Source organism: Vigna angularis, chromosome 2 (assembly GCF_016808095.1).
Source record: "Vigna angularis cultivar LongXiaoDou No.4 chromosome 2, ASM1680809v1, whole genome shotgun sequence".
Classification (NCBI taxonomy): Eukaryota; Viridiplantae; Streptophyta; class Magnoliopsida; order Fabales; family Fabaceae; genus Vigna; species Vigna angularis.
The window spans coordinates 20419028-20444408 of record NC_068971.1 but is presented as its reverse complement, the minus strand read 5'-3'; the positions used below and the strand labels follow the sequence as shown (position 1 = coordinate 20444408).

Genomic DNA, 25381 nt, shown 5'->3' with positions numbered 1-25381 from the left:
GAAGATCAATGGCGTGCCAGATGAAGCTATTAAACTTAGCTTATTCCCTTTCTCTTTGGGAGGTAATGCTAAATTGTGGTTGAACTCTTTTCCAAAGAACAACTTTACTGAGTGGGAATCCGTGGTTGCAAAGTTTTTGAACAAATACTTCCCACAATCAAAGGTGAATAAAGGTAAGCAAGAAATTTCTTCTTTCAGGCAAGGCATGGATGAAACATTAGGTCAAGCATGGGACTGATTTAAAGGCTTATTGAGAAAGACGCCTACTCATGGTTTTGATGAACCTACAATAGTCATTCTATTCCTTAGAGGTCTAAGCTCACAAATTAAATTGATGCTAGATGCCTCAGCTGGAGGTAATATCAAGTGTAAGACTCCAGAGGAAAGTTATGATTTGATTGAAAATATGCCTACAAATGATAATGAGATGCATAGTGAAAGAACTCAACTTCAACAAAAAGGAGTTCTACAACTACAATCTCAAGATACTCTGCTGGCACAGAATAAGATTATGACTCAACAACTGGAGACTCTAATGAAGAAAATCTCTCAATTGACAAGGGAGTTGCAGAATGTTTCTCAAGTTCAACAACAACTTTGTGAGCTATGTGGTGGAGAACATTGAAGCTGCTATAAGGAATTTGGGGATGCAAGTTGGTCAACAAGCTAAGAAGTTGGAGGAGATGTCTAACAGGAGTTTTGGGGCTAATACTAAAGTTAACCCTAAGGAGGTGTGTAATGCCATTATGACTAGAAGTGGCACGATGTATGAGAGAAAAGTTGAGAGAAAAGAAAAACCTGAGTTGAGTGAAAAGGAAGAGATGAATAAAGAGAGAAAATAAGAGGCTGAGAGAAAAGCATTTGAGAAACATGAGAGGAAAAAGAAAGGAGAAGAGGATGAGGAAAAAAAAGAGAAAATAATTGAGAAGCCCATTCCTTATCCAAAAATCTTTTCAAAGACTGAAAAAGAGATACAATTTGGGCGTTTCATGGAGATCTTCAAGCAATTGGAGATTACTATGCCCTTGACTAAAGCACTGCACCAAATTCCTGCTTATGCGAAACACATGAAGCAACTCCTCAATAAGAAGAAGAAATATCTAGAAGAGGAAACAATTGAAGTGTAGGGCAATTGCAATGCTATTATACAGAAGACTCTCCCTCCAAAATCTAAAGATTCGAGGAGTTTCACCATTCCTTGTACCATTGGAAACCATGATATAGATAAGGCTCATATTGATTTAGAGGCTAGCATCAACCTAATACCTCTATCTATGTTTAAAAAGATTGGTGGTCTTGAAGTCAAGCCAACAAGAATGATGCTTCAGTTGGCAGTTAGGTCCGTCAAATACCCTTATGGTGTGGTAGAAGACCTGGTAATGAAGATTGATAAATTTCAATTCCCGGTGGACTTTGTAGTGATGGAGATGGACGAAAATGAAAAAGTACCACTCATCCTTGGACGACCATTCATGAAGACAACTAAGGTTGTCATTCATGTAGATGATGGAGTCTTAACATTGAAGGACCAAGAAAGAGAGGTAACTTTCAATGTTTTTGAAGCTGGGCAGCCAATTCAAGAAAAGCATACTAGTCTTAAAACAATAGATGAAGTTCTATCAACGACTAGTTGTTAACCATCGGCAAGTGTAACCGAATCGTATCAAGTAATAATAAAATGGTAAGACCAAGTATCGTTTCTCAAAGGACTCACGACCTAGACAGTTATGTGATTTGTTGATTAAATTAGACTTGTGAACGAATTCTTGTAGGTTTAAATGCAAATACTGAAAATTAAATATGAATGCATGTGTTGATCAATTGGATCAAAAGAAGCAAACGTGATTGATGTAAATTATGGAATGATGATGTTGTTGAGGTGTTCAATTCATCCTATCCACTCTCATGTATTCAAGAATTCATCTTTCTTCATTAATGTTAATGTCACTTTCTAATTTACCTTAAACTCGATGTCTCGGTGAAGAAATCCTACTTCTAATCACCAGTTTACAATGTCTTGTCTCCCTAGCAATTATTCATGCATTACATTCTCACAGAAGCTTAAAGGCAACCAATCCTCATATCCCTATGTCTAGGCAATATTACTCTTGGGAGAATTTCTTCAGTTCTAGATTTACTCATATGTGTCCATACAAATAACATCAATGATCATGCAATTCAATGAGTTAAACAAAGCATGCATAGAGTGTAGAGGAAAAACCCAAATAATTAATGAAGCAAAGCATTTTATAATAAGAATCAATTCAATACATGAGAGTTTAAGAGGTTACATCTTTCCCAACAACAAATAAGGTTTAGTTCCCCATTATCATGGAGAAACTAGATGAATAATGGAATGAAAGAATGAAAGAGATAGAAAAACCCTAGAAAGAGAAGAGGAGACTCCTGCATCCCCAAATCTGCCCCCAAGGGATGAAAAATGTGTTTCTATGCTCAAGCCATCAAAAGATACATTCCCTAGGATGTGCAAGTCCTTAAATAAACCAGAAAAATAACAGAAAATAGGTCTAAGCCCACTAAATAACAGAAAACGGGTCCAAGCCCACTTCGTCGACACTCAGCACCCCAAAAGGGCGCCCAACGGTAGCTGCGACACTCAAATGACGCTCAACAGTGGCGCTCGGGCGTGAAACAGTGCTTTCAAAACCAAACTGTTGCTTAGCGATGACGCTCATCGCAACTTTTTCTGCACTCTGGTTGACTAGTTAATTTTTCTGCATTTTGGTTGACTTTTCTACACTCTGATTGACTTTTCTGCATTCTGGTTGACTTTTCTGCATTTCAACAATTCGATACTTTAACTCTTCTTTCAAATCATTTCAATAGCCTACAAAATCAAGGGAATCTAGCACAAAACCATTAAATTCACCTTCAACTCTCTTATTCACAAAACTAAAGCAAAAAAATGAGTTAAAGCAAGTTTCTAAATCAGAAAGAGTGTTTTTAATATCAAAATTAAGTATAAAAATAATGGTTTTTCAACCGTTATCATCAGCCTAAGATCCATAATAAAATCTATAAATATGGAGGTAAGCTACAGAGATAAGGTTAACTTAATTGAGTTTTGATAATTAATTGTGAATTAAGTTCATTGATTAAAATCTAACTTGAGTATCGGAGTGTCTTTAGCATGTATCCACCGCTCGATTAGAACTTGAAGGAATCAAATCAAGCGGTCTTGAAAAAAGAAAGAAGAGGAAGTGAAAATGAAAATACGTGTTTCTCAACCCTACTCACTTATATATTAAAATGATTATATCTTTGTTAAAATTTTATAAACAGTTATAAGATTACTTAATTTGATTTCATTTAATTGAGTTTAGGGAATATATATAGGTGAAATTTTGTCAGATTAAACCATTTATACTATTTAAATAAAGTAAAATCCTAATTATTGTTTAAAATAGGAGGAAATAGTATATAAAATTATAGTCTTAAATAGTTTTTTATTCCCATTTTTTTTTCTAACAAGGTTGAAACTTCGTTATCAGAAAAGAAAAACCTGTTGTTATCAGTATACTAGACTAATTATTAAGAAACATATATAATTATTAACATGGTTTAATCATTCACTAAGTCCCTATTTTCGCATGGAATCTCAATTTCGTCCCTTTCTTTCTGAAAATATCAATTGGGTCCCAATTTTATGAAAATTGCAACAAATCGATCCTTTCCGTTAATTTGGCTGGACGGCGTTAAAAAAATTGATGAGTGAATGCTGAGATGACGAACGAGCGCTCGTCCAGCAGCGAACGAACGCTCGTCGACCACCGAACGAACGGTCGTCCAGTGTGGAACGAACGGTTATTCAACATCATAAATAGTCCCCTCATTTTCAAAATTCATTTAGCTATTATACATTATTTAATGCAAATGCTAAATATGCATTCATCCTACTGGTCATGTTTTGGCATGAATTGAGAACTAAGCTAGGTTCTTCTCTATAGTTTTCAGACATCCTAAGATGATTTTTGGATCCACACCCTCGGACCTAGTTACCTCGCATGTAGACGAGCGCTCGTTCGTCATCTCAGCATTCACTCATCAATTTTTTTAACGCCGTCCAGCCAAATTAACGGAAAGGATCGATTTGTTGCAATTTTCATAAAATTGGGACCCAATTGATATTTTCAGAAAGAAAGGGACGAAATTGAGATTTCATGCGAAAATAGGAACTTAGTGAATAATTAAACCTATTAACATTGAATAACTTTTTAGCCGCCTTTAATTTTGACCGGCACTGCAGACACTCTTGTGTTCTCATGTATAAAGTGATCTTATCTTTATCACTTTTTTTATTTTTTAGAGAAAAATAAACTACACAATTATTATCAGATAATCGCAGCATCTTTATTTTTACCCTTTCAAAGTCTTTGAATTCACATTAGTACTAATTATTATTTTAGTCAATCATTGTCAATCTTTGACAATTTCAAGGCTCATTTCAAACAGTGTATTTGGTGTATGGTATTTAAATTAGTTATTTGAATGTTAATAAATAAAAAAATGAATTCTTGAAAATATGTTCAAAAGTGAAATAGGTAAACGACTATGACAAACTTTTATTTAGCTTAATACAACATGCATAACTAAAATATTTTATATGTTTTAAGATTTTTCTATGTGAAACTTTCACAATTTACGAAAATTTATAGGAAATTCATATTTTTACAAATTTTTATATAAACTTGTAGAAAACATTTCATAATATATGAGAAATTAATGATTTGATTATAATTTCATTAACAAGCGCAGTCTCTTAAAATATCTCTCTTTTCTAGTTTGGTCTATTAGATTTCATAAGTTATTTTTATTACCTAAAATTTATGTTATCACTACAGAAAAACATAATAATTAAATTTAGAATAATTAATTATTGTATAGATTAAGTTAAATATTATTTTATAAATTAAAAGCTATTGATATCAATTATTTTTTATATTAATAATAAAGACTGTTTTCTATATAAATACTTTTTAATTCATAAAATAATATTTAATTTAATCAATATATATTATTTTAAAATTTGATTGTTATTTAATGATTTTCTTATTGTATATTAGATTATTGTCTCATTAATTTATCACATTATTTTCCTAGTTTTCATAACATCAAGAAAACGGTGAATGACACAACAGTCAAAATTAACTCCGTTGGTAAAAAATATTGATGGAAGAACTAATTTGATTAATTAACAGAGACACTTTGAGGAATCCAAATAAAACATTTTGAACTTAGAAAGACCAACTCGAAACAAAAAATTCTAACGTTGAACGAAATATCTATTTTAACCATTTCTTGGACAATAAAGTAGAAATATCTATATAATATCCAAGGTTGTTTCTGAATAAGTGCTCTGTCGTGTCTTAAACTATTAATCGATTTGGTGACTAAGCTGTATTTAAATTGATTGTGTGTATTTTTTTAATGGATTATATCTTAAGCTTCATGAAATTAATTGAATGTTCGTATTATTATGAATGGTTAAAACTCTTGATGACTGATAGACTAAGCAATGGTAATGTATGAAGAAACATATTTATCCATTTAATTATGCGTTGACTTAAGAAAATATTGTATTCTCAAAATATTTATGAATATAAGAATGAATGACCAAAAACTTTAATACCTTCGAAGATTTGACTTGCCTTCCAATGACAATTTATTCTCATAAATTGGTGACCTTAAATGAAAGTGTGATTTTTTTTTTTTTAAAAAAGATCAATATCCTTGTGTAGGTGTGTTTTTTTATGATGTCTACATGATAATTGATGATGTTCAAGTACTAAAGAATGATGTGTATCTTAGATAAGCTTAGTGTACCTTAGAACATTTGTATAACCAAGAAAAAATTTCTAAATCTTTCTTAACTCAAAATTAATCGATTAATATATGATTGGCGACACACTTAATTTGAAACAAAAAATGTAAAAACTAATATATTAATTGATTAAGAAACATATTAATCAATTAAGTAAATATAGTCCATAACCATCATCATTCTCCATAGTAATCAATTAATTCAAAAAATAATTCATTAATCAAGCAAACTTTTAAAAATATGTGACTAAGACATATTAATCAATTAAGTCATTTACATAATTGATTAATACAATTTGATTTTATTTTCATGATTTTACAAATAATTTTTTAATCGGTTGGTTATTTATATAATCCATTAATATTATTGAAGTTATCTTATTTTTATTTAAATTTTACATCTTCTCTCATATCAATGGACATTTTGATACTAAAAAATCATTATTATGTGTATGTGTGTGAGTGTGTGAGAGAGAGACGATTTGAGCATCTAAACTTTGTAGAAATCATTTTGGTTCAATAAGATTAGAGATTGAAGGGTTTTTATCTTGGCTATAGGATTTAATTGTAACATCTTCAATCAGGGGATGTTTTTCTTATACATGTATTTCGTATTTCCATTTCTTTGTGTTGTAATTCACTTATATGGTGTAGTCTACGATGATTGTGTGTACATACCTATTCTTGTATTTCTTGAAGGGTTTCTTCAATAATTTGTTTAGGTTTAGGATGTAGAAGTTCTTGTAATTTGCAATTTTTTATCTTTAGTGAAATTTGTAGCCCATATTGTTAAAAAAACTGGATGTAGATTCGTTATTATCGAACCATTATAAAAATGGTTGTATCTTATTCCTTTTTTGACCTAAATCTCTTTCTTTGGGATTGATTTGAACTTTAATAATGTATCTCACACCAATTTTGTTAAGTGATTCATGAAAATTCTTTTAAAATCTTTTTGAAAATTTGAAAAGATCAATTTTACTTAAAAAACAAATCAACCCCCTCTTGATTTGTATATTAGTTGTACTCCTTTTTTAACACTTTGAGCTCCCTCATGTATAGCTTTGAAGATAGTAGACTAAAGTATATTATGCATTAGTATTGAGAAAAAAAATGATTTCATAAAACTTGATGAAATGATGGTGAAAAGGATTATGTATGTAAAGGTTATAGTTGTATGATTTTTATGATGGAGGAGAGCCACTTGGGTAAAAGTTTGTGTAATGGGAGAAATGTCTTTGAACCCACATGATTCCTAGAAGACTAATCTCATCGAAAAAATTATGTTGGTAAAGAATATATCTCATCGAAAAAATGATTACCACCATCGGTACGTAGGAGATGATCATGAAGTTTATTAAGCTTAGGGTTGTGATACAATCCTACCTAGGAAAGAGTACGAACGCTTATGAATTTGGATCCTCAATAGGCACAATAAAAATAAACCAAAAAAATATGCGAAATAAGACAAGGATGAGGAATGCTACAATTTAGCATATTGATAAGTCAAGTAAAGATTCGTCACAAAGATGTTAATCTTTGATAAGAATCACAGTTCTAATTCGAGAACCAAGAATTTTTTTCTCAAAGAATGCAAATGCATATAATATGAATTAAAAGTGTCTAAATACGTATTTGGTGTCCCTATATATATAGGCACAAATGTTTAAGTCACCTAAGAAATCCTAAAAGAAAGCCCAAAGACATGAAACCCAAAAATAACTTGAAAATTTCAAAACAGAAACAAATTGTTTGCAATTAAAAAATTATAAATACTTTTAATTGCCTAAATTGTTGTATAATTGCTCTCCAAGCCATGATCTTCATGCTCTTTGAATTTCAATCTTCATGGAGAATCATGAGCCTCAAAGAGATTTTTCTTTCAAGTGTTTACTCATTGATCTTGTAATAGGTCCTTTGAATTGCAATGGTTATTTCTCAAGCTCTTCTTCTATAGGACCAAGGGATAATCCTCTATCAAGGTGTGACGTTGAGATAAGAGATCACACAATCAACTTGACAACTATAAATGAAAAGTTATCACACATAGTTTAGATTATATGTATAACAACAAAACATAAAATATGACAGTACTTCATCTATAAGACGCAAACTTTACATTGATAAAAAGTCAAGAAAGACATATATTTTGTTTGACAAAGGATATAACACTATGTAGTCTTGTTTGATAAAGGATATAACACACACACATGCTTATTTTATGTTGTGAGATTTGTTCCTTTTTTGACCAAGAAGATCTGTATTAAAGCTTTTACCACATCAATGATTTCCTAAAACTCAAACTAAAGTTGCTTTCCCTCATCAACTTCTCGGTACTCACTTTGTGAACTATGGAAAGGACTATATAGCATGTGCTTTTACATAAATCCAACCAACTATTGTAATATTGGTTGAAGTAAAGTTAATTTAATGCGTGCATAGACCACATTTAAAGCATCTTATGCATCAAACACTAGTAAAAAATTGCATTTTTAACTCGCATATTACGCTTCAGTTTTTCTGGAACCGAAGCGTATCAAAACGCGGTGGCAGTCTCGTAATTTGGAAATCATTATATGCCTCGGTTGTTAAGTAATCGGTGTTTAAAGAGAATACTACCTCGGTTGGCAGGGTGAACCGAGGCATAAACCTCACGTGGCAAAGATACTGCCTCGATTGGCAGATGGACCGAGGCATATAAGCCTTTTTAATGGGACTCAAAGCCAGTAAAACCTAGCCTCTCGGTAGTGAAAGAGGAAACTTTTCCCCAAAAACCTAGCACTTCTCCTCTTCTCATTTTTCTCGAAGATGTGCGATGGCGGTGAGACCCCGTGATGGTGCAGCGAGAGAGCCCGCGACGGTGCGACGAGAGAGCAGTGGCGGAAACTCTTTTCTCATGGGTAGCGAGGACGCGGCGGTGGAAGCGTGGTGGTGGTTAGGCGTTGGATTTGCATTTTTGGTTTTTGGTTTTTGGTTCTGTTTCTCTACAGTGGATGGCGAAATGGATAGTGTTTGCGGTTTGGTTCTGCATCTTATTTTGCTCTACGGGGCTTCTGATTTATTGTTGGGAAAGAAGAGAGTGAAAGAAGGGAGCATCTTAATGGAAACAATGGAGTGGTTGAAGCGTCCCCTCTAAACATTGCTCCAATCTTCGCGGGACTTCAACCTTGGCTGCTTGGATCTCCTCCGTCGTATACTCGCGGAAGGTGCAGCGCGTGTCTGCGAGCCTAGCCGCCATTCCAATTGCGTCCTTCTGCTTGCAGAACTCGATCCTTTGGTTAAGCACTTCTCTCTGGCGCCTGAGCTCCTCGATCTCCCTCACCATCTTCGTTCTCTCCCATATCGCCCTTTCGAGCTGCGTCTCCGCCCGCATCTTGGCCAGCGTCCATATTTGAAGCCTATTGGAGAGCTCTGATTGCATCTCCATCAGGGAATTGAGCTCTCTCTCCGCTTCCTATTTCCCCCTTCTTAGATTGGAGCAATCATCTGAGTTTGTCAAAAGAAATTTTGCCCCACTTGTGTAAAAACATGGATGAAATAAAATTGCACTACATGAGATTAAAAAAGAGAGAGAAGTTTAAGGCACAAAGGGAAGGAAAAGAGAAAGAAAAAGAGCATAGAAAACATAATAGAACGAGGAACTGGTGATCTTGGTTGAGATTAAAAAAATTAAAAAACTCTACTGCCTCGGTTGTCTGTGAACCGAGGCAGAATCCGAACCCTTTTGACTCAGTTCAGAACCGAGGCAAAAAACCTACCCCTTTTTACCTCGTCTGTATATGTCTCAATTGCGGAACGATGTCTATAAGAAAAAATAACCGGTGTCGTTTTCTTGGACTCACTAGTGAAAGCTCATCAAACATGAAGAAAACACTCAAATAAGTCTGAAGTTAACTCAATCGGTAGAAAAGGATTTGTAATGCACTTTCTTCCACGCCTTTACAAAGCCATATTTCAATAAGAGTATAAAAGTGAGATATAAAAAAGTGTTGAATTGTTGAGAAAATACTTTTGGACCCAAAATAAGCTTTGTAAAGAATATTATTTTTGTTCATTTTAGCAAACTAGTCGAGAGTGTTTAATCTTGTAATTGTTGAAAGATGCATCCCCTCTATAGTGAGCAAAACTGGTGATTTATTCATCATAAAGACATTTGCTTTGTCTTAAGCCAGAAGGAACTTGTTTAAAGAATACTTATGCTGAGGCAATAGTAAATTGTTGTATAAATAATACTCAAATTGGGTTAGTGAAGAGTTACAATGATCTGAAAGGACTTTTGGACTAACCATGAGTGATTAATTGTCACATAATACTTGGTAGGGTTAGTCAAGAGTGACTACAATCTAAAATAGTACTCGAATGAATTTGTCAAAAGCGACTATAAACCAATATAAAAAATACTAAGTAATCTATTTTTCCCTCATTAGTCTCACACATGTTATTTTGTTTATGTTAGTCAAAGAAAGAAGGCATCTATGAAAAATAATTTATAAAATTTATTTACAAATTTTTTTGTCATATAAAGCATCTTTTGACTATCTAATACATATGATACTTGTAAAAAACTTCTAAAAGGATTTTGAAACACAATTCTTCTATTTTTTTACAACAACCCTAACAATAAGTAGATTCATTATCAATTGGCGAGAGTTTACCTTAGTACAAAGGATAGAATGTACTTCTAAATATTATTCAACTTACATAAAGTCAACTACTTTCCATGAGTTTCAGTGATGACGGACTGAAGATATGATAAGTTAGGAACACAAACAAACTATGACTTATATGACAAAAGGAAAAAACAAAAGACATTGTGATATTGTAAAAATGATTGATGTAATTTGTATGCGACCAAAAGGTTGTCTTAGAAGGAGTGAGAAGTTCATACCATGCATAGAATTTTCATAGTAGTATATCTCCAACACCAAACATATGAAAGGATTTAGTGTGTGTGAAGGCATTATTCTTTAATGGATGAAGATCGTTTTGTGGTCCCATTTGATTCCACACCATGTGAGTGGATGACTTACATGCATAACATAAGACAAATATATATTGATGGACTTTGATTGCCAGTAATTACTACTAAAAATAATTATAACAATTTTTTTATCGTTAGTAATTATTAAAAAAAAATTGTCTGTCATTAAAATTTATTGACGAATATTTTATCACCAGACTTTTTCATCATTGGTAAGTTGCCAATGATTTTGATTTATCGTTGGATCTAGTGATTATCCAAAAATTTTGTGTATTGATTAACTTTTTTTTTGTAATGGTGTAGAGACTACACCTTCCACTACAAGAAAAACAATTAATACCGACGGTTTATTACCGAAGGCTTTTTGGTCTTCGGGAAATGTAATTTACCGAAGGCTTTTCCGAGAGCTTGTGTAACATGACTTTACCGAAGGATAAAGGCCGTCTGTAATGGATATGAGTGATTATCGAAGGCAAACGACCGTCGGTAAGTGAGTAATGTTTATCAAATCAGAAAGTCAGATATTTCGGAAGCATTTCGCGAAAACTCCTTCTTCCCCCCAATTTTCACATTCTCTGCCCTAACTTCATCGACGAACTCAGTGGCTGGCTTGTGCACACTGCTTTCCACCCTAAGCACAATCTGGATACGCTTCTTCTCCACTCCTTCATTATAGGTGAAGTGTCCCATTCTCCCATCTCATTTTGTGTTGCTGTTACTGTTTTGGATTACGCGTCAATGGTGTAACCTTTTTCCTTGTAGCGTTTTGCAGTGTTCTGAGCTGAGGAAGGTGGTGGGTGGTTGAGTTGAAGGCTACCATTGTCGAGGGAGGATATTGGACGACGCGGCATGGACGAGGCGGCGTAACCAGGGCAGTGTCGCTGCGTGACAAGGTCTTCCACTACTGCTTCAGAGGCTATCGAAGGGGCTACCGTCGAGGTAAGTTGTTATTTTCATTGATGAACTTTGAAAGCTAAGAAGCATTTCTTCTAACTTTGTTAAATGTATGCTCTGAATTATTTTGTGCAATATGATTTGGTATAGAAAAATTGTTCAAAGTTGGCATTTTGATTGGTAATGCATTTTTTAGAATTAGGCATTTTAAAACTAAAGCAAGCTAATATCAGTAGATTATGAAAACTGATAACAGTTACTCACTGAGAGTAAAAAGCTACTGGTACACCTAAAGAGCCAATTTGATATAGCATAAGTAGCGAAATACTCAAGATATCTCTGTCCCATAACTATAGAAGGTGTAATATTCCTGTCAAGGTTAATGTATAGACCTAAGGAAGGTAAGCCTATCACAGACATAACTGCAGAAGCAGAAGCAGATGTGTAGGCTAAGTTTTCCATCCCAAGGGTGTTTTGGGGCTGCATGCTAGTCATAGACATAACTGCCTCCGATTTTGAAACCATCTGCGAAAAACAGTCTTGTGCCACCATCCCATTCGGATCAAAGCAACTACTTTCTTCGTACATGTTTGGACCCCGAGTGATTTTGATATTTGCCTCTACAAAGAAAAGGTCTAATTAATATAACATAGGAACTAATGCAGCTTATAGAAAACAAAAGGGTCAATATATTACTGTGAGTGAAATCTGACATTATTGAACTTAGGATTGATTTATTGTTAATCTTACTACTTGATGTAGAAGGATAAAAGTATTGATGTAGAAGGATAAAAGTATCTTAAACTATTTATGGTACTAGACACAATTGTCAATGGTGCATGATGTCCATTGCTACCAAGCAAGGAATTCTTAATCTTCAGCTAATCCAGAGTTTGAACATAGTTTTGAACTCTTTTTAACTTTAAAATTAATTTGGAATGTCACATTAGAAGTACAAGTGGTCAAACAAATGTAGTTTGAGATATAGTGATAATCAAAATTCAGTAAAATGCATCTCAGTATTTGGCATGACCTGAACTTTCCTCTTTAATTTCACATCCCCTTCAACCATTATACCATCTAGTTTAAGCAATTGATTCAGCAATAACTGAATGAGATTAAGCACATCTGTTTGTGCAAATCTTCCACCTTTGTTGATAATTCACTCAAATGTTGATACCTAACCAAATCCAATCACTGATCATTAGCAACCACAACACTATTTTTTCCCTTATAGCCTATCTACTTCCAATCACTCAAATGTTTCTAAAAATGGACTGCACCTCAAAGTCTTTAGAACACCACTATTTCAGACATAAATTAGCACCAAAACCAGATAAAAAACTGCACCAGAAATGTACAAGGACAGCAATTTGAACACTATAAGAGGGTCCTTTAAGGACTCCAAAATATATTTTCTCTCGGTTTTTAATTTGCCTTCAACAAGTGAAGTGAATTTTGTTCCACTTCCCAAGTTTGTCCAACATTAAAAAAAGTTTACAGTGTTTCCAAATTGGTTGTTTGAATAGAACACATAGGCCCTGGTTTAGGTTCAGATGACCCCTTGGCTTGTAGCTTTGGCTAACAAGAATACTCAAAAACAAATTCAAAGAAAAAATAATTATGTTAATGGCCACTACTGCTACAGTGTAGTTTGTGGTCCAAATTCCTTGTGTAAAGCAAGATGCAGTTAAGTAGAGGGTGCAATTTCTCACCACAATGAAAGCAAATGCCTTTTTTCACTGAATGAACTCAAGGTAAAAGAAAAATTGCAAGTATTGTACTACATAAGAGCTTGGGAAGAAAACCAGAGCTTAAGGCCCCTTCAGAGATTGTATCTCTGCCACAAAATTAGAGTAAGATTCAATCGTTAGTTGGAAGAAAATTGAACTGTTAAATAAATTAAACCTATTTTTCTAGAGTAAGATTCAATCTTTAGTTGGAAGAAAATTGAACTGTTTGACTGCATCTTCTAACCTCACTGTTGTGCCTCTCTAACTCAATGGTACTACTACTGTTTGACTGCTACCCAATAGGAGTAAGGAGGTATTATTGTTAACTTGTTGAAAAACAGAAGAGTTAGGGTCTATTATCTATATTTGGAAACTATTTTCAAAAACTAATAAAATATATTGTTTTATGAGAATAGTTTTTGTAACAGTTTTGGAAGTTAGCTATTTTCTATCATTTTCCATTTTCTTAGTGTTGTGACATCTCCCCCAACTCCTCCATATAAAGTAGTTTTTCAAATTTATTTTATAGGGCAGTTTTTAAAAACTAAAGACTCCACAAACCCTACTATAAAGAATTTGTTAGAACAATTACCATTTTCAAGTGGTTATAAGAGAATATAAACAAATGTTAACTTCATTAATTTTTTCTGTTTTGACAGTTGTCTGTTAGGCTGTTATAAACTGACACTGCTGTAACCTCATGGTTATATCATTCTACGAGGATGTTTATTTATAATTCTTGTACAATGAAAGCTTAGCATCATTGTAATCTTTCCATACTCAGTAATGCAATAATATAGTTTCCTCTTCTTGTGTCTATCTCTTCTATGTTTATTCAATATTATTTAATTTAAAATAAGCAACCACTTCCAAGGGCTTATTTGTTTTTCATCATTACTACTCCAATTGTCCAATAATTCCTAATCTAGATTACTCCTCCTTCATCTGTGTGTCCCTCTCACTCAAAAATAAAATTAAAAATCTCAAGCCAAATGAACTTGCCATGCTATCTGCTCTGTTTTCTAGCACCTAAATGAGATGATGAAATATTAGGAAGGATAAATATCTTGCTGATTTATTTCGACTTTAACATATTAAAATGTGAAGACTATCTTGGGAATTCAAGTTTCCTTTTGACTGTCCAGACTACTCTTCTCGTTGGATAAACAACATGTTTTACTTGTTTTTATTTGCAGGGTAGTACTGTGATATTGTCTGCTCCTTCAGGTCCACCATTAACACTAATTTAATGCATCTACTTTTTTGGAAACTGTAGTATTGTAAGATAACATTCTCTGACTCCTGGGTGAAACACTTATTTGCTGTTATTCAATTGATCTCTTACAATAAATTTCATCTTCTCTAGTTCTGTCTACAAACTTAACAGACTCTTAAGTTTAGATGACCTTTTGCCTTGTAGCTTTGGCTAACAAGACAGACTCACCATTTTTTTTTCTTCGATAGGAAATCAATAGCAATATTTTCACATTCTTTAGCACATGATTCTTAGATTCCCCTAAAAAAATGAAGAAGAAGTCACTGGTTTCACATTTGAAAAACAATTTAAAAGGAAAATTATCGAAAATGAAGCCTAGGCAACCGCGATCTGGGATTGAGGGAAGAGGACAGATCGAAACATGTTTTCTTAAACATAAAGTGTTTGATGTGGAAACATATAATACTCTTTTTTTCAATATAGATAATAAAACATATTATATAACCTAAGAATTTAACTAATGTAAAGTCAAGTAATATTAAAAAACACAACAAACTAAGGTTTTAATATAATAGAATTTCTAATCTTAAACCACCATATTTAGTTACTTTACTTTGTCGTTATAAACACTCTGACTGTATAGAATTGTAACAAGGAAGAAATATAAGGCAATTTTTTCTTAAAATTTAATTTATAAGAAGATTGCAATACAGTTTAGAGTTTACTTTTGATCAAGAGGAATTTATAGAATTATTTTGTTCACTGCAAACCTGTTAAGAATCTGTATAGATACTTTTTACTAGGATTTTAAAATAGTTTAAAGTAATTAAATCTGGGGTTCATTCATTAGTACTAAAAAGACTACAAATTTGCAGTATGTGATATCCCTGGACCATTTTTAGAAGATGTTGGTAACAAGTGTGATTGGTTGGGAATAGAACTAACTTCTACTTTGAAAACTGGAACACGTTAACATCTTGGTCCCGTGATGTTCTGAATGATGATAATCAAAGCTTACTTGAAACACATACAATATATGGGCGGACCATGATAGTATGCTACCACTTACACTTTTATTTCTCCAAACTAACCTTTTATGTCAAAATTTGTACATAGTTTTGCGGTCATTTGTTTTACTTCAGTAAAATAACAATTTTTATTCAACAAAATCAAATAAATGATGTAGCTTCCTTTTCCCCTTCCACTAGACAATAATAGTGCATTCTGTAGCTTCATTTTCCCCTTCCACTGGACAATGCAGGAACTGATCAAAACAATTAAAACAAAGAGCCTCCAAACAAAATGTCTCTTCATAAATGTCCTTGATGCATCTTCCACAGCGAATGCAACGTGTTATGCAAAGAAGTAGATGAAGTAGCTCAAAATACTACTCAAACCTCAAAAAAATTTACACAATTTGCAGAGTGCACTAAAGTAGGAAAATATACTACAATAAACTATCCTAACAAGTTAAGAATGGTAGAACCTACCTATTTAAGAACTCACACTAAAAGATATAGGTAAAAGTAGTAGCTTAAACTCAAATTTTGACAACTTAGAACCTAAAACTAGTATCTCAAATACACTAAAAGTGCAAACCTGCATTGTGACCATCAGTGAATGTTCATCTATATGTTCTATGTTGATGTATATATTGTATGTTCCTATATATTGTATGTTGATTTATTAGGCTACGAATTGATTAAGTTAATTAGTCATTTAAAGTCATATGGTGTTCAAAACATTCTCAGTAGAATGAGAAGGGTAACACTACCTCAACCACTTACAATTGACAAAATATATGAAAGTACTCTATAAAAGAGAACTTTAGTAATGTCAAAATATTGACTCCCCCAAATTTTATTTACAATCACTTACGATGTCAGGGGCATTTCAATACTGAGGACTTCTCTTTGCATGCCCTTATTGAATGCCTATGACAATAGTGTTGAAATTGCCTTCCATGTTCGACTTGAGTAGTAATAGGTTTATTACTTATGTCACATGGAGTGTTGTTGTTTTGGCTAAGTTTTTATTTGTTTGGCTTGTCACAGAACATGGCCCATTATCCCAACCATCGTGGATGGATGTACGACCGTTGTTATAGTGGAAGGAGAGGTTTGAAAGAATCTTTTGTCATCGGAGTTGAAGAGTTCGTGGAGACGGCACGACGATATGAATATTATGCCCTTGATGGAGGGATTCGATGTCCATGCATCAAGTGCGAATGCACAAGCATTCTGAAAGATGAAGTCGTCAAAGTTCACCTTTACCAAAAAGGGTTCATGCCTAATTACACGGTCTGGACATTTCATGGTGAAGAAATTCCTTCGACCTCCACTGCAGCTGAAAAACGGCTTGCATCAGGTTCGAATACTATTGTACATACATGTGAGATAGATCAATTTGCCTACATGCAAGAGATGGTCGACCATGCTCTTCGTCACCATGCTGCAGAAGCAGACGATAGTCATGATGAAGAGCCTCCAAATGAAACGACGCAGAGGTTTTACAATTTACTGACAGAGGCAAATCTTTAATGTTACAGATGAAGGTGCAGTGGAAACCTGAACATGAAACTCAGATACACAGAAATTTCCACATGAAAGCATCTCATCGGCTGTCAGAGATGTTTAGGGATGCCCGGAATGCAGGACAGCGCCCTAACTGGCTGGGTGAGCACATTTGGAACTCTTTACTGGCCCATTGGAATACAGTAGAGTTCCGCAATAAGTGTGCCAAAGCCCAGCGGAACAGAGCGTCTGAAAGGGGTGGCACCCTGCATACTGGTGGGTCGATCACCATTCATGAGCATGCCATTCGTATGGTATAATCTCATTACATAACTTTTTCTTTCATACATAAGTTATGTATATTGTATTTCATATGTACGCTTGTAATTCTTAATTATGTTACAGGCACAGGCTCTAGGACGGGCGGTCCATGTTGATGAGGTCTTTGCACAGACTCATGTTCGGAAGGGAACTAATCAATTTGTTGATGAAAGATCTCGGAAGACTCATGTAAGCAAATAACACTATTACTAATTGTTCATTTATGTTATACTATCGTTCCCTGACATTGCTTTTAATGTTTCAACAGGAAGACTTTTCTACGAGACTTTCACAGGTTAGATCTGAACATGAGTCAGCTCCTACCCCGGATGATGCCAGTAATGCAGATGATGACATCCGTAGGACGCAGTGCTGGATCGACACCGTTGGTGGGAAGAAAAAGGGACGAGTGTATGGTGCGGGACAGCTTGCTGCAAACTATACAGCATCCAGAGGAGGTACTCTGAAGCACCAGCCTTCTTCTTCCACCAATACTCCTGACGAGGTTCTTCAACTCAGGCAGGAACTCCATCAACGTGACCAGGAGCTCACTGATCTCAGAGCAGAGTTTACAAATTTTAAGGCCCTGGTCATGACTGTCTTGCCTCAAACCTCACAGGACGTACAAAATATCCCTCCCACCCAATCACGACCGTCCTCATCACCTGCTGCCACTCAGCAGCCCACATCAGTCCAACCCTCATCAGTCCAACCCACACCAGTCCAGCCATCAGTAGAGGAGCAGGATGATGAAGATCATTCTGATGATAGTTATGTACATTATTAGTTTCATTTTCTTCTTACTTTGTTAGACAAACATTTAGATATTAGAACATTTTAGACTTGATATCATTTCAGTGTTAGTTCGATCTACTTCCAGACTTTGGATGTTAGAACATCCTTTTGTTACATTGTTTTATATTTGAACTATAATTACATAATCTATACATTAATGGATCTTCTATGGATTAATTGATGTTCAATGGATATTGATAATTGATTGCATCTTTGAGATGCACATTATGCATGTTTGTATGTGCTTGAAAACTGATATGCAGGTCTGTTTGTAATTGGAATTTGATATACAGGTGTGGGTTGCAAAGAAATATCATTTCTCTGAAACCTGATCTGCATTTTACCGAAGGCTTTTGCCCTTCGGTAAATGCCCACAGCAGGTAATTACCGAAGGCTTCTGCCCTTCGGTAAATACCCTCGAATGGCCATTACCGAGGGCTTCTGCCCTTCGGTAATTACCGAGGGCTTTCGGCCCTCAGTAATTACCGAAGGGCAGAAGCCCTCGGTAATATTTAGCGACAAGAGATTTACCGAAGGATTTTTGGCCGTCGATAAGCCTTCGGTAAACACCCATTATCGACGGCCTTTGGCATTTTCCGAGGGCTTCTGGCCTTCGGTAATACCCTACTTTTTTGTAGTGTTCTACTTAGCATGTTTCAGATATCATGTCAATTGTTGTTCACCCACAATCTTATCTTGTCTAATTCTAGTTGGGGAAGCATTAGAAGAATGACTTTAATAATATTGAAATTGTTGAAAGATTAAAAAAGAAAGAAGAAGACCTAAAAGAATATGTATAAGAAAAGCTTGAAGAAAAGGATCCAAATATATTTATTAAGATCTACAATTATGATGCCAAGATGTTATAGGTTTTTATATTTTTAAGGCAAAGGAAAACTTATAGAAATTCTTAACATGAATATTGTTAAGAGTCTCTTACATTTAATTGTAGGTACGAAGTATATAAATATTTATCAAGAGTATGGTTCTTTTTCTTCTTCATATTTGATTCAAGTAGATTTATAATTATTTAGAAATTTTATAAGTTTGATTTTCCTATTATTATTTTCTTCTTTTATATATAAATAATTTGGTAATTCATAATTTCTATTATCAACAAATATTTTTGTTAGTAAATTTCGTTGGTAAAATTATTAGGTAATGTTTTTTTATAAAATTTATTGGTAATTAAATTTTTAAAAATTTATTGGTAATTAAATCTTTAAAAATTTATTGGTAATTATATTTTTTAAAATTTGTCAATATTTTCATTTATAAATTCATTAGTAAAGTTGGTATCAATTTTTTCACTAAATATGATGAAATATTTGTTATATATTAAATAGAAATGAAGAAGAAGAGAAATATTAGAAGAAGAAAAAAAGAATATAAGAAGAAAAAAAAGAGAAGGAAAAAGACGCGACAACGACAATAACAACAATCATAACAAAGAAGGAGGAGTCAAAGATAGTAAACACAACCACAAAGTGATGACAAATATGATAGAAATAATGACTAACACAACTTTGATGGGTCCTACGGTAGAAGAAGAGAAAGAAAAAAAAAACAAAATTGTGATATTTACTGACAATAAAAGTATTACCAATAGATAATAGTATTACCAATAGATAATTACGAATGATTTTTTTTATTAGTAATTATTGATGAATATTAATATTTGTTAGTAAAAAATTTTGATGAACATTTTACAACAAATTTTTTAATGTCTTTGTTGACAATTTTACTCTACCTCGTAGATTGTTCTGATTACTATTAAACAAAATCCATTAATAAATCTTATTTTCTTTTATAATGTAAAGTCATCCAAAATTTCAGTTGAGATCCCTATAGAGTAAAATAAAATAAAATTAAGGTGGCTAATACAACTTATTGTTTTATTGAATTAACCGTTTATGTTAATTATAATAAAAAGAATGATTTGAAAGAATATGATTCCTGCGAAACTGAAGATATATAATAGACATGTATTTGCTGTAGCAAAATAATCCAAGCAGACGGAGATTCCCACTTTTTTTATTGCTCCAAAGTATGAATCATACACTTTTCTCAGATAAACTAATTATGAAACAAAATAAAATACATGAAAGGGAGGAGAGTTGGTGGAAGGCGCGGCAAGAAAGGTCCTTTAAGTTAGGAAGAATTTAGAAACAATTCTGGTTTACTTATTTTGCTTGATCCTGTGTTTAAATAAAGGTATTATTTGGTACTTGAAATTTTGAAAAATGGCTGATTAAATATACATGAAAAACACACAGGAGGAAGGAATTGGAATTCAATTGTGATTGCAGGCACATATATTAACACTTTGGTAGATCAGCCGGTGGTGGTGGCAGAGAAGTTGAATCAGTTGGTCCACTCTCAACCTCAAAAGCCATGTTTAGTCCCCACAACTGATGATCATCCACGTGGCAATGCACAAACCACATCCCTACAAAAGAAAATATAATTATATTATCAGTTGGTCAAAAAATCTCAATCAAATTATAATTAAGATAATTAACTCAATTTATTAATCTAATGTTAAATAACGAGGATGGTTGTTCTGAATAGTGCACCTGGATTATTTGCTTGGAATCTAATGACAGCCCATCCTCCAGCTGGAACAGCAATTGTGTTACGTATTTGTGGATTCACCAAATTAAACTTGACTCTATCTCTGGCGGCATCATAGTTTCCAAACCCTTGAGCCAAAATATGGAAACTAAAACCATGAAGGTGCATTGGATGGCTTTGCGCATTCAAAATTGCCGTGTTCTGAAACACAACCTCAACGGTAGAATTGAACTTGAGCTTCTTCACTTTGGTCGTTTTCGTTGTCGTAAACACGCGGCTAAGATCCAAAGCATTTTTGGGGCTTGTGAAATCAAATGTTTGAGTAGGGTAGTCTGGAAAATCAGTAGTGTACACACCACTCACATTGTAAAATGATGCCTCCAACATAGAGTACCCTTTCCCAACAGGGAGAGTGAAGGACTCGTTGTTCATGCTGGCAGAGAATTTCTGTTGAAACAAACCCAGGCACGTGCCGTTCTTGGGACACCTTTCTAGGTTTATGCTAATGGTGATGAGCATGCGCTCGTCCACCTCAAGTGGCACCGGGACCCAGTGAGGGGCCCCCACCAAGCCTGTGATGTTGGTGAAGAATGCGTTGGCGATTGCCGTGGCGTTGAAGGGTGGAAGCAGTGGCATGATGGGTTTTGAATCTCTTAATGATGCCGTGTAACCTTCGTAGACGACAAGGCCACGCGTTGTCGTGTTGTCGAACAGTGGTGACGGCTGCCCCACAACGTAAGGAGTGGCTGCCATGTAATAGGAGCCTATGGGCTGGTCGGCTTTCAGAAGCACGTCGGCGGTTTGGCCAGGAGCGATGGTGATGACGTCAGTGACATAGTGTTCTATGTAGGAAGCGTCCAATGCAACCACTGTGAATTTGTGGTTGGCTATCTTGAAGAAAAGGTTGTTATTGAATGCAGCGTTGATCATTCGTAGCAAGTAGGTTTTCCCTTGTCTCAACTTTAGCTTGTATGTCTCTGAATGTTGTTCATGAGTTATAATTAGATGTAGATTGATAGATCCATACACCAGTATCACTCAAAGTTTCAAATTATTCAATTTTGAAAAATGCTTCATAACCATTGTTTTCACAGAAAGGTCAATGTTTACAGGTTTACTGGGGTTACATCATTTACGTGTAATTTTCTACAATAAATATTAAAAACGCGAAATCATAAGCTGCAAAACTCAAATTGTATTACTATCACAATTAAAAACAATTACTATTTTTTTCATATCATTATTCCTTTTTGACGTTTTTAATATAAAATTTATTTGATATTATAAATTTAGGTAAGCTTTAATGCTGATCAATCTCTTAGAGGTAAATTCTACCATTTGTTAATAAATTTCAATAAAGTGTTGGAAAAAGTTGTAGAGAATATTATTATAGTGTTCTCAATAATTAAACTCACATTTACTTGCCGGCTGCAATTATAATAACATGCCATAATCTAAAACATATTACCCAGTATTTTTAATATCAATTTAAAATTATTATCCTATGAGTTCAACCCATGTTTGCCTTTGAATTTAAAAGTGGTCCACTTTAGATACTCTGAAATGTTATATTCACACAGGAAAGTGACTCATATATATTATATGATTCTTTTTTCCACACACATGAAAGTGGGTATCTTTTGCAAGAAGAGTACACGTTAATTAATATATATTAGAAGGCAAAGACTTACGTTGTTTAGAGCAGTTGAAGAGATCACCAGGCAAACCATTGATGGTGAAGGCATCAGATACTCTTACATCACCAGCGGCGAGCACGTGTTCATAAATATCAACCACATTACCATCGTACCAATCACCTGCATTTAAATAACAAAATACAAAAAAAAATTAAGAAAAATATATATTTTCATGAGTTTATTTTCATGTAATCAAAAACTTTATTATTGTATTAAAAGATCTGAACTTACCTAATATTATTGGAACATGCTTGTAGGGTTTAGGAAATGGAAGCTTGCCCGAACGTGGGTGAATGATGAAAGCACCATGAACGGTGGCACGTAAAACTGAAGCATGAGCATGCCACCACACTGTTCCTTCTTGTTTTATCACATTGAATTTGTATGTATAACTATGTTGAGGACGAATTCCGCATTGTGTTACGTATTCAGGACCATCTGCCCATGCACTAAACAGCTGAAATATTCCATGCCTGCAAGTATTTACGTTGAACAGTGATGTGGTAAGTGAGAGAAAATTCAGACTTGAGTTTGATTGGAAAAGAAACTTCAATAACCTACCACGACCTACCAATATAACATTATACAAGTTGGAGTAATTTTAACTCCTGATAAAGTATACAATTTATCTTCAATAATTAAAAAGACAAAAGAAAACATGTTGTATTGACCAATAAATAGATATTAAAATTAAAGGGAGAACTACTTTTTTGTGGATATAAAATGGAAAAGTTGGTAGCAGCCAAGAAATAGAAAAATTAAAAATCACCCGTATACTTTTTATGCCATGCCATTTTAAATCTCTCTACCTTCCTCTTCTCTTCTGTCACACTGTTTTTATGTTTACCAAATTTGTTCTCTTTGTTCGTCGTTTCTCGCCTCTAGTCACGAAAATTATTTATATTTAGGATTGGACGTTTATCCGAACAAGAAATATTTCTTTAACTTAATACAAACTTTCCTTCAGCTTTTCTTGAATCTTTTTTAGGGACCACTTTTGACTTTTCAACATCCCCATGCGCATTTTCCAAGCAAATAAAAAAATGAACATGCAAAAGCCTATTATATGCTTGGAAAGTAGTGTGATAGAAAAGAAATAATCATTAGATATTTGAAAAAGCAGATTTTTCAAAAAAATCAACATTATTACTACCAAAAAGAAAAGGGAGAAAAGAATTGGAAAATTAATGGACATTCCAATAGTTGTAAACCAGAAAGGAAAGAGAGCATGGTAATTTCACTCACACCGAATTAATACACAAAAAATATCATATTTTATATGTGGAGAAACAAAAGTATGATATAAAATAAATTTATAGATTATTTTTCTACACGAACCCAAGTCATGGCGGATTTAATTATAAAGTAAGAAATAAAAATAGCTATAAATTATTTGAATTTGATATTCCAATAATAAAATTGATTAAATTAGAAATATTTACCAATGAATAGTGATATTGTAGGGTGACTTGTTAACTACATGAATAATCACAGCGTCCCCTTCTCGAACTTCTAACGTTGGTCCAGGGTAAAGTCCATTAACTGTGACAATCACTCGCTCATTGCACAAACGTGTGATCGCTTTGTTTTGAACCTGTAAATCAAGGAATTAGTTTGAACAATGTTGTCATTTACTCATTTTAAAGTGTGTATTTTCACTAAAATTAAATATTAAAATTCATTATAGTTTTGTGCCGAAACTTGAAACATGTATGATTTTATTTTCGTTTTTTAATAGTATATGTCACATTATATACAGAATGATTGAGAATGGTCGAAAATATTATTTTATAACCAGTGGCTGAGTTGGTAAGGGAGTGGTTGAGTGATTATCAAATTGCACTAAATTATTCAAATATTTGATTAATCATAAAGAGGCGAAGAATTTTATACTGATTAAAACATTAGTAAACTCATGACAGTATAAGCACCAGCCAAAACAAATTGAACAAAGAAAAAGACACTGTTAGGATTTCAAATTTTCAAAATCTAATTACCCTTAGTCAATTTTTTTTACTCTTCTTCTTATCATATCAGTTCATCATCTATCAGACTTAACTTTTCTTCTCTTTTATCTCTACTTAGTCTCCTCTTTAAGTAAACTAAAGGAAACTTCTAATCACATACTCAAGTAATCTCATACCATATTGGTAATATGTGCAAGGTATGTAATGGTTTAATGGGTTTGTAAAGAAAAGAAAGAAAAGTAAAACAGCAAATACCGCCGAGAAAGTAAAAAGAGAAGAAGTAAACTTAGCCAATTACAGTGAAAGTGTGCTCTACTGTATCAGCAGAGGCCAAGGAAAAAACTAGAATAGCAGAAGCCAATGCAAACCAAAACGTCAAAAGCTTCATGTTGTTGAAGTGGCAAACCGAAAGAACAGTAAGATAGAAGCTTTTCTCTGAACGATCAACTGGGTGACACAAAAACACTTCTCTGAGAAAGTGAGAAGGTGTGGTTATGTCGATGAACTGTTTTAGTTGTTTTCCTGGCACAACAACAAGGACTCCACACAATGTAGAGACTTGTTTCTGTGTGCTTCCGAGTGCAAAGCTATGGATGGTATGTATATATATATATATATATATATATATATATATAAAGGAGTCAGAGAGAACCTGTGGTGTACACTTCTTCAACGATTTTAGGTTCTTATTCATAGAAAAATCATTTGTTTAATTGCTGTTGTATCACTGTGCACATAGTCAAGTTGTATAAAAAATGTGAAAGTTTGATCTGGTAGACATATGTTGTGCGAAAGAGCATAAGAAGTCAAAAACTCGATATTAAAAATTTGAATTGAGTTAGGAAACCG

General features: G+C 33.7%; 2 protein-coding genes across 2 annotated transcripts; one reads left to right on the top strand and one right to left on the bottom strand.

Moving 5' to 3' along the window:
- Positions 1–16912: 16912 nt before the first annotated feature.
- Positions 16913–18364, top strand: LOC128195546 (uncharacterized). Its single transcript, XM_052873497.1, has 3 exons — positions 16913–17492; positions 17584–17688; positions 17768–18364. Exons 1-3 carry the CDS (start codon positions 17205–17207, stop codon positions 18284–18286), a joined length of 912 nt encoding a protein of 303 aa, XP_052729457.1. The 5' UTR covers positions 16913–17204; the 3' UTR covers positions 18287–18364.
- A 1918-nt stretch (positions 18365–20282) lies between these two features.
- On the bottom strand, positions 20283–25118 carry LOC108328334 (laccase-7). Its single transcript, XM_017562195.2, has 6 exons — positions 24831–25118; positions 24008–24159; positions 22797–23038; positions 22560–22685; positions 20871–21845; positions 20283–20743 (listed from the first exon to the last, which is right to left on the bottom strand). Exons 1-6 carry the CDS (start codon positions 24918–24920, stop codon positions 20613–20615), a joined length of 1716 nt encoding a protein of 571 aa, XP_017417684.1. The 5' UTR covers positions 24921–25118; the 3' UTR covers positions 20283–20612.
- Positions 25119–25381: the final 263 nt, after the last annotated feature.